The 9,458-nt window shown below is 42.5% G+C and overlaps 2 protein-coding genes across 2 annotated transcripts in view; one reads left to right on the top strand and one right to left on the bottom strand.

Moving 5' to 3' along the window:
• Window positions 1–985, bottom strand: part of LOC108233154 (solute carrier family 35 member E2A) — a 23,399-nt gene extending 22,414 nt beyond the window's left edge. The window contains exon 1 of the mRNA XM_037977065.1: window positions 965–985. The gene's annotated coding sequence lies outside the window, so the exon portion shown is untranslated. The remainder of the gene's footprint in view (window positions 1–964) is intronic.
• A 1,343-nt stretch (window positions 986–2,328) lies between these two features.
• LOC108233098 lies at window positions 2,329–9,030 on the top strand. Its single transcript, XM_017411302.3, has 9 exons — window positions 2,329–2,479; window positions 3,627–3,723; window positions 3,923–4,097; window positions 4,774–4,919; window positions 6,451–6,627; window positions 6,924–7,040; window positions 7,647–7,733; window positions 8,234–8,381; window positions 8,460–9,030. Exons 1-9 carry the CDS (start codon window positions 2,466–2,468, stop codon window positions 8,477–8,479), a joined length of 981 nt encoding a protein of 326 aa, XP_017266791.1. The 5' UTR covers window positions 2,329–2,465; the 3' UTR covers window positions 8,480–9,030.
• The last annotated feature ends 428 nt before the right edge of the window (window positions 9,031–9,458 follow it).

Raw genomic sequence — 9,458 nt, 5'->3', positions numbered from 1 at the left:
CAGTCAAACCCTGAGGAGACCCTAACCCTACCCCCAGCCCTAAGGGCCCTGTGCAGTCAAACCCTGAGGAAACCCTAACCCTACCCCTGGCCCGAAAGGCTCTGTGCAGTCAAACCCTGAGGAGACCCTAACCCTAGCCCAGGGCCAAAAGGCCCTCAACACTTAAGCCCTGAGGAGACCCTAACCCCAGCCCAGGCCAAAAGCCCCTAATTCATTAAACCCAGAGGAGACCCTAACCCCAGCCCAGGGCCAAAAGGTCCTAATTCCTTGAACCCAGATGAGACCTTAACCGTAGCCCAAGGCCAAAACACCCTAGCCCCACCAACCCTGAGGAGACCCTTACCCTAGCCCACGGCCAAAAGGCCCCAACCCCCTCAACCCTAAGGAGACCCTAACCCTAGCCCAGGGCCAAAAGCACCTCATCACTTAAGCCCTGAGGAGACCCTAACCCTAGCACAAGGCCAAAAGGCCCTCATCACCTAAACCCTGAGGAGACCCTAACCCTAGCTCAGGGCCAAAAAGCCCTAACCCCCTAGACCCTGAGGAGACCCTAACCCTAGCCCAGGGCCAAAAGGCCCAACTCTATTTTCCTCTCTCTCAACATGATGGACTCAAATAAATGACAGAAAAAGAAACATGCAGTTGCTGCTGCAGAACAGATGAGCAAGGAATGTTTTCTCGCCACACCTTAAAAGGAAACAAGTAGGTTTTCTGATATTGCGGTATTTTGCAATTATCAAAGGGTTACTTTGAGAGCAGAAGTCACTTCAACCTGGTTTGACTGGTTTCAGTAAAGAACTGCTGCATCCATAAAATTAAACAAAATATTAGCAGCATGAATGTGCCCGATGCAAATCATTTGAGTTTATGTCAGACAATCCTGACAGCTTCTAGAAGAACCTGTAATCAATGTTTTCAACATCTGTTAAGCTCTTTGACTCAAATAAACAATCGAAAAGCAAACCTTTTTCTTTTCTGTGAAGAAAAGTGAACCACAGCGAGATGCAGAAGGCAGCAGGTCCTGCAGGGCCGTGGTGCGCAGAAGACTGAAACATCAGAGCACTTTCGAAAGTTTTATCAACCCAAATCTAGCAAACCAACACAATCAGATAGTTGAAAAATGAGTTCTGGCTTGTTTGTTGCTGCAACAAACTGGTGTTAAGGTTCGTCTGAATCAGTTTTTTCTAGACTATAAAATTCTAGTTGTCTTTATTGTAAAAATACTTTTTTGTTACAGATTTCTTTTAGCAGGTTTCTCATGCTGGACTTGTATAAAAGGCATTTTAAATGTAAATCCTTTGGCTGAAAATAAATAGTTCCTAATGTTTTATTACATCATTCTAGGCTTTGATTGCAGCATACTGTTGCTGTGACATTGTTTAAAGAAACTTATGCATTGTCAGATCGTTTTTGTTTTCTTTTTTGCAGAATTGCATCACTTTAAGGCATTATACGTTCTTGTATTCTCCTGAAAAGACCTGGTATGATTACAGTACTCACTTGTTGAGGCACAAGATGTCTGAGGTGCATAAAAAGCCCATTTATCATAATTAGTTAGGAGCTTTAAAGCAGATATTCATAATTCAATACTTTCTACAGTCAATATCAGCATTTACTCACCTAGAATGTCATTCTTTCTATCAACAATCTACATTTTAAATATTAGCAGATGTGATTCTTTTTTGAAAAAAAGCAAAAATAAATATTTTTTTTCCAATTAAATCATATTGGGCTTTTAGCTCCAAATAGTCTCTAAAGCTCTCAATATAATTATTTTGAATATTTATAAAAAGCTTTTTGGGATGTGCTTTTAATGTAAAACAGATTGAAAAAGAAATCTTACTTGAAGATGTCTTAAATGCAAGTTTTCTTTAAAGTGATTTATTTCAGAAGCCCACTATGGTTCCAATGGACAGGAGCTGTAAATATTTGGATTTGAGGATGAATCCCACTTGAAATGTCTCAGAGGTTTATTGTGGATTCCTTTTGACTTGATATCTGCATTGCATATGACAACTACACCTTGAAGAAAACATATATATTTAAATATTTTAATGTAACCTTTTAAAGTGAACATGGTGCATGGAGCTGAAAGCAGATACAAGCAGGGAAATATAAATGTGTTCACATGCTCGGTATAGTCTGTGTTTATATAGTTTTTATTAGATAAAATAAGTTGAAAATCTGTTGAAAACGTGGAGCCCTGAGGTGAGGACGGACTTGCAGTTTCCCCAGTGGCCACTAGGAGGCAGCGGCGCTCCGGCGCAGTTGAGGGCGAACCACACATTGGGCCAGCGAAGAAGAGTGTTCTTCCTGTCTGCTGTAGCTTTTGTTAAAAAAAAAAAAAAAAAAAAAAAAAAAAAAAAAAAAAACTGGGCTCCTGTCGGTTCGGAAGCGGGGCGGGCTCGGAGCTCGCAGGAATGTAAACTCCAGGTTCGGGTCCGAGTCTCGTCCTCCGGGGGGAAATGGACGAGCGAAGGTCAGCGGCGAAATGTGAACGGTTATCAGTTTCGTCATGACAACGGGTCGTGAGTAGAGATAACCATTAGGAAATAATAATAATACAAACTGCTGGATGTTCTGCCTAATATCACGTTATAAGCAGTCAAACCCATTAAACAGGCAGCAGGTGAATGAAGCGGGAACTGGTAGAAAATATCCACATTAATGTCTGGGTTTAAAATATAATTTATGTTCAAACTTGGTGTTTTTTCCGCTTTACTTCTCGCTCCATCGAAGCGCAGTTTGTTAGCAGCTGTTTGCTGTGGAGGATGAAATCCCTCATGTTCTGAGTGGTAATCAAGCTAAACAAGTGAGTTCAGACAGCTTAAATTAATACATAAATAAGGGAAACAGGGAGTTTAAGACAGCTTCATGTCTGATTCATGTCTGCAAAGATTTCTCAACCCGTGAATGTGGAAATTATGGGGAAGTCCAAGAAAGGGTGTGTGTTTCAGAAACCAGGATATCTATCTGAAGCTTCTTTATGAAGTTATTAAACATGTATTACAAATTATAATTGAATCAACACTAATGAATGGTTATATTTCCCTGAAAAAGACCTTAAGTGTAAAAGTTTTGATCATAACATTCAGTTATTATTTTTGTCTTATGTTGTAGATAAATAACTACATGAAAATTAAAGGCCTAGCATCCATTGAAGGAATGCATGTTGCCTGCCAGCTTTCGTGTCACAGTTTTAGAAACGTTGACTTGAGTGCGATGCCAACGCTCTGAGCGTGTGTTTGGGAGGACTCTCAGCTACCACCCGCCTAACATTTTAGCTCTAAATATGAGTCAAAGCCCCTTTTTTACTTACTTACTTAGGAAATGTGAATACAATTATTTACAAAGTTACCTTATTTGCATGAACAAAACTAGAACAGTATTTACCATCTTAACGTATAGATTGTGTGGTAATATGTGGTGATGACATCCCTAAATAACATCAATAATATGGGTGTGACTGAAAAAGCTGAAACTTTATTTCCACATACCTTAGCTGGCCTCTTTAAAATGCCCTTAAAGTAGATCTAAACTGCTTCTAATTAACCTCATTTATCATTATTGTTCCTTTACAGAAACTGCAAACATTCACTTTAAGTTTTTCTGGGGGGGTTTTTCAGTCCTTTGTTGGGCAACCAGCAGCAACAGAGTCCAGGTCTTCTGTCTCCAAACCTGAGGCCGAGACACCAGAATCTGATCCCCACACCATGTGGACCGGTGAGACGTTTGTTTATTTTAGTTTTTTAGTCCAACACCAGAATTTAACAGAAGGAAAATACTGAACAGAGTCCAACCTGTCAGTCCAATAGCCCTGCTGATTTTATATTTCATGTTTTCATACATTTGTAACTGTTTTCTGTATAGTATTTGTATCATGTCCTGCGGGTTGTTTCCCCGTCTCCTTCTCCACCTGCAGATAAAGGCCTGGTCGGAGCTGTCGCCGCTGGTGAAGTTCTACTTCTGCTTCACTATCGTGTCTCTGCTGGCGCTGCTCGGCCTCACCTCGTACAGCATCTACAAGCAGCACCTGCACACAGACGCGTCCGACGAGGACAACTTCACCGTGTCCCTCATTCTGTTCGTCGCAATACGTGAGTGCCGCCACTCCGTCGGGAGGTGGATGGGAGTTTAATCCCAGCCAGACGCGCTGGCGGCCAAAAACAGAAGTTTTCCTGCTGCCGTCATGTGATGAAAGCTGCGGAGGGCAAACCGTTACCCGTCTGAGCATGCCCTGATGAATCAGTTCGGATACTTGTGACACACTCCTGCCTCTGCTTCCTCATTTCCCACGAAGCACTCTCAGTTTCTGTCTTAATTTCTTGAAAGGATAAGTCCGTTTTTTTGCAGCCGAATGTTTTTTACGTGAAAAACACAATCTGGGCACAGGGCGGTAAATGAACCTGCCTTTCGTGCGACTCGTTCTCACATTTCTGCTAACTGCTGCTGGAGCAACATGGCTGCATCCAGTCAAAGAACAACTTCTTCACTTCTTCTTTTACTAAACCAGCTCCTTCAGTCCAGAAATGACAACGTTTATTTAAGCTTTAGCTCTAGGAAAGAAGGAGGAGGAGAGAGAGAAGATTTAAAAGTAAAACAAGGTAAAAAAGCACAATATAAGAATAAAATAACTTTATCAGTAGAAAACCATCCAACCACTGAAACAGTTTTCTCTCAGAGAAACAGGAGAGTTTACAAGCATTACAACCAGATGTATATTGTAGAGAGAACTGGAACGACTGCGGTTGTTTGTGGCCTTCTTCCTCGCAGTGTTCTGCATCTACTACATCAGCCGCGGCGTGATGCAGGAGAACAGGCAGGAGCTGGTGGTGTTTGTGCTCAGCGTGCTGGCTGTCATGATCCGATCGGTGGTCAACTTCTCCGTGGTGGGCTCGAAGGGCGAGCCGGATCTGCTGGTGAGTTAGCCCCCCGCCGCACGCTCACACACGACCCGGAGGGGAGATAAATTACAGTAAACCATCCTCTCACAGCATTCCCATGATGTCACTGAAGCAGAAAGAGTGAACGGCTGATTTTTGACTCTTTAGAAAATAACTGAAATGATTCTAAACGCCACCTGAATTAAGGTTTTAGGTTTGTCAGTAAAAAATATGTGACGTCAAAATTTAGATGCAACAGGAGAACAAAATCAAAACAATGTGTTGATGTTTGCAACAAGCTTAACTTATGAAAATAAAAGATTAAAAGAGACATCAGTCTGCGGGAATGTAAGACAGGAACAACTTATTAAACCTAAATCTTTTACTCATTAGGATTTCTGGTTGTTTTCGCACAATTCAAAATACTTTTTTTCAGAATAATATAATTAACCAGTGTAAGTATATAACTAATTTTTAATATTAAGATCTTTTCACATTGTTCATTTTAAAATCTGCTTCAGTTTATTTGCTTTGTGTTTTCTGCTACATTTAGCTTTTAGCTAGCCTTTTGCTGCGTTGGCTTTTAGCTGGCATTTTGATGTTTTTGCCTTTTACACCTTTTAGCTAGTCTTATGCCACATTCCCTTTTACATTAGTCTTTTGCTACTTTTGTAAAATGTACCAAAAGACTACATTTGATTTATGTTTTGCTACCTTTGGCTTTTTTTTTTTACTACTTTTAGCTTTTAGCCAGTGTTTTAGCCAGTTTCAGCTTCTTCAGCAAAGTCGTCATCACCTAGCTGCAGACATCTCTGTCAGGACAACAGGGAGCTAAAATTACCAGAGAAGAAGAAAAAACCAAGTCAGTGCTGCAGAACTGATCCCTGCAAAGATTCACAGCGATGAGATCTGCTTCGAGAGCCGAGTTTTATTTTTAGAAAGTAAAACTGATTTAGGCTGTAAGAAACGTCCAGCTTCCTTCCTGTTTAGTCACACTCCCACCACTAGGTGTCGCTGTTGTTGTTTCTATCAGCCTGAGGTGGTTCAGAAGCTGGTTCTCTTGCTGCTGATTGTTGTTTGTCCAGAGGAGGAGCTGATGATGATCAAAACTCTTTGTTTATGATTTGAGGTGATGTCGATAAAGTCATCAGATGAAGGAAGTGACTTCAGGTTTTAGAGAGGAAGGAACAAATCACGCTCCAGCCTGTGTCAGCGATCACCTCATTTTATTCTAAATTTGTTTGTTTTATCAGGGAACACAGGAGAGTTTGCCCACATGTAGTTGTTGACCTTTCGCCGGTCTTAGAGAGCTGCAGGAAACTCCACATGTCTGTCATTTCCAGCCCGAAGGCAGCGTGACGATCAGCCTGTCACTGTTCGCTGCAGGCTGACAAATATGAAGAACAAGATGAACTTTTCAACGTTCTGATGTTCCCGTTCTCCAGAGAACGCCACAAACCGCAATCATTATTTAGATCTGCAGCTGGTGCTTTTTGTCGGTGAATGTCTGCATAGTAGCGCTATAAAGATGTTTGATTTACTGTGTGTGTGTGCGTGTGTGCTGCAGGCCCGCTTCGTGTGCATCATGTGTCTGGGCGCCGTGCACGTCATTTGCACCACGCTTCTCATCTGGAGCCCCAACATGATGGCGTTCCGCGTCGGCGGCGCCCTGGAGAGCCTCCAGGAGCAGTACTTCCTCCTCAACCTCTGCTTCTCCATGGTGACCTTTGACCTGCAGGCTCAGGTACGCCTGTCCTTCTCCTCACACGAACACAACGAGGCGGCGAAATGTGGCTGATTTATCTGGCTTCATACCAGCCTCGGGACATCTAGAGCGGACGTGTGGACGTGCTGCATTTCTGCGGCCTTACAGATATTACCCAGAAATCTTGTTTTTCTGGTCCTGTCTGATGTCAGTTCGAACAGAGTACATGTCTGAGTTAATGTCAGGCCTGCAGACACGCATGTGGCTCGTTCCTGGAATAAAGACAGCAAGGCGTTCTTATTTTCTTCTGTAACCATTCATGGTTTGTGTTACAGCTGTGTCTGTGTATCCTGATGACGACGACAGACCTGACCACGTCTCCTGCCAACACCATCATCCTGGCAGTCGGGGTGGTCTGGGCCTGCCTGACTGCCGCTGTCGGTGTGGTCGCGGTGAGTGCCGTCCGGCCGTTGCTCCGTCACAAACAGAGAGACGGACATTTCCTCACTCCATCAGCCTCAACATTAAGACTGAGGGCAGAAAGAAATGTGGATCTTCTCTCTGCTCACTCAGAATTCACATCACTGTTCTCCTTCTACATGCTCTCTGATGTTTTAGCTTCATTTATCCAAACCTTCAGCTCAGTCAGGAGATGGGTGCTGACTTCTGGGTGTTGTATATATTTCACTTTATTTACAATTAGTAACCTCATAGAAACACATGAAGATCTCTACAGTTCCTTCAAAAACATCTGCTTCTGCTGCTGGCTCTATTTTTGTCTTCTTATTCCACTTTTAGCTGCAGTTGTGCAACTTTTAGCTAACCTTTCACTACTTTTAGCTCGCCTTTTGCTACTTTTATCTGTTATTTTGGTTCTTTTAGCTTTTAGCTGTCCTTCTAGCGCTCACTCTGTATTTTTGCAGAAAATGGATTTTCTCTAGTTTGAGTTTAGAGAAGCTAAAGTTCCTTCGACAGTCACACACACACACACACACCCAGAAATGTTACTGAGGCAGCCGTGGATTTAAGTGTTTAAGATGTCTTTGTTTATTTGTCAGGTTTTAAAGGAAGCCAAGGTCCTGGTCTGGATTTTCATGTTGCAGAATCTTCCCCAAGTGGCCTTCTTTTGTTATCTCATGTACACGGTGAGCACACGTCTCAGAACACGTCTCTGAACATCGAACAGCTTCACAAAGTAGGCCGACGCCTGCAGAATTTCCCTCCTTTTCTCGTAGTAAATTGCAGGTTTGACTTTTATCTCGAGGCCTCACTTCAGGAACATTTTTACCTTTCAGAGTTCTTCTTCCAAGAACAAACAGCTGCTCCTGTAGAGACTGTAAATCTTTCTGAACAGGTTTTACCTGCGCAACATTCCTAGAGTTTCGAGCCGAGGTTTCAGTCCAGGATTAATCCAGGCTTTGATTTAGGTTTTACATGAACAGAAAACTGTTTACAGATTTAGCTGCTTTACCTTCTGCCTCAAAACTTATTTTTAAGTGGATCTGCTACAGTAAACTAACACAGGTGGCACTTAGTCCAGAAATAAAACTTTATCCAAAGTTAGCTTCAGATTGATGAAGAAGTCGTCTGACGAAGCCGACAGATGGACGAGAATTCAAACGAATCCCTGTGTTTTGGATCCCAGGTGGTGGAGAAATGGTTCCATGACAAAACGTACACGCTGGAGGCCGCCGCCATCACCGGAGCGTTGATATCGCTGCTGATCAAAGGCGTTTTATTCTGGGGCCTCGTCAGGCTGGTGCACAGCTTCGGACAGGGCCTGAGAGAGCGAAGTGAGTTCCTTCAGAAACCGAAGGTTCTCCTGGTTCCTCCTGACCGTTCTGACCCTGTGTTGGTTTGTCTCCCTGTAGTGTTTGCGTCCGCTCAGTGACAACACGTCTCTTCTTCGTGGATCCGGGACGGAGCTGCCGGCTGACACAGTTTGGTGCCATGATGTGAACAGAACCAAAGCATTCCCAAAAGGCTTTTATTTCCTTTTAATCTGCTGATTGTTTTGTTTCTCTTCCTGATCAACAGCAGACCTGTAACTGTTTCCGACGTCCAGAGAGACGTTTTGTTTTCTGGCTCCAGATTGTTTCCGACTGTTCCTCCCAGCTTTTAGAGTTTTAACCGTCAACAGAACCGGGTCGTCCCGAAGCCAGCAGAACCTTTCTCACTCAGCTTAAATGAATCTATAAAAACGATGGCCTTTGTTGGACTGAATTCTTAAAAAGACACTGATTTGTACTTTTCCTCTCTTGTAAAATGTAACATAGAAATCTGACGTTGCTGTTATATTTTTTGTAAAGTGATCTGATTATAAAAAACACATTTCATTTAGTCTTCTGCACTCCTTTACACATTTCTTGACTTTCTGCAGCACCTTAACACACTCAGTGTTTTTTTATATTCATGGTTACTAATAAATAAATAAAACTTATATTTGTTGTTTTGGTTTATTTCTTCAAAAAAGAAGTTTGTTGGCTGCAGTTTCAGCTCAGTGAATGCATATCGCCCGCCGCCTCTCAAAGATCTCATGTAATCCAGTGGAGCTTGGAGTCTGTGCTGGGGGGGTGACTCTCAGCTACTACCACCCCGAAGTTTAGCTCAATCTCTGGAAAACGAACAGAGTTGCAGCCGTTTCTGTGTTTGTGACGGTTTAATTGTGGCGACCGTCTTGAATAGAAAAGTTAATCAGATGTAGGTAGATGGACAGAGTTTCATTAAGTCTGTTTTGATATTTTGCTAACAGTCAACAAACGGGCAAATTAGACGTTTGGGGCTCAGTACTGAAGTGAGAGTTTCTCATTTATACAACAATGAATCAGGTTTTAATAACATCACGTTTCTTCTTAGTTTTTGTGCAAAAT

This window comes from Kryptolebias marmoratus, linkage group LG8 (genome assembly GCF_001649575.2).
Source record: "Kryptolebias marmoratus isolate JLee-2015 linkage group LG8, ASM164957v2, whole genome shotgun sequence".
In the NCBI taxonomy this organism is placed as follows: domain Eukaryota; kingdom Metazoa; phylum Chordata; class Actinopteri; order Cyprinodontiformes; family Rivulidae; genus Kryptolebias; species Kryptolebias marmoratus.
This window is presented reverse-complemented; position numbering and strand designations above follow the sequence as displayed.

Coding starts and splice junctions, on each gene's coding strand:
- LOC108233098 (XM_017411302.3), top strand. Junction 4,920..6,450: donor AGGGCGAGCCGGATCTGCTG/GTGAGTTAGCCC, acceptor TGTGTGCTGCAG/GCCCGCTTCGTGTGCATCAT. Junction 7,041..7,646: donor CCGCTGTCGGTGTGGTCGCG/GTGAGTGCCGTC, acceptor TTTATTTGTCAG/GTTTTAAAGGAAGCCAAGGT.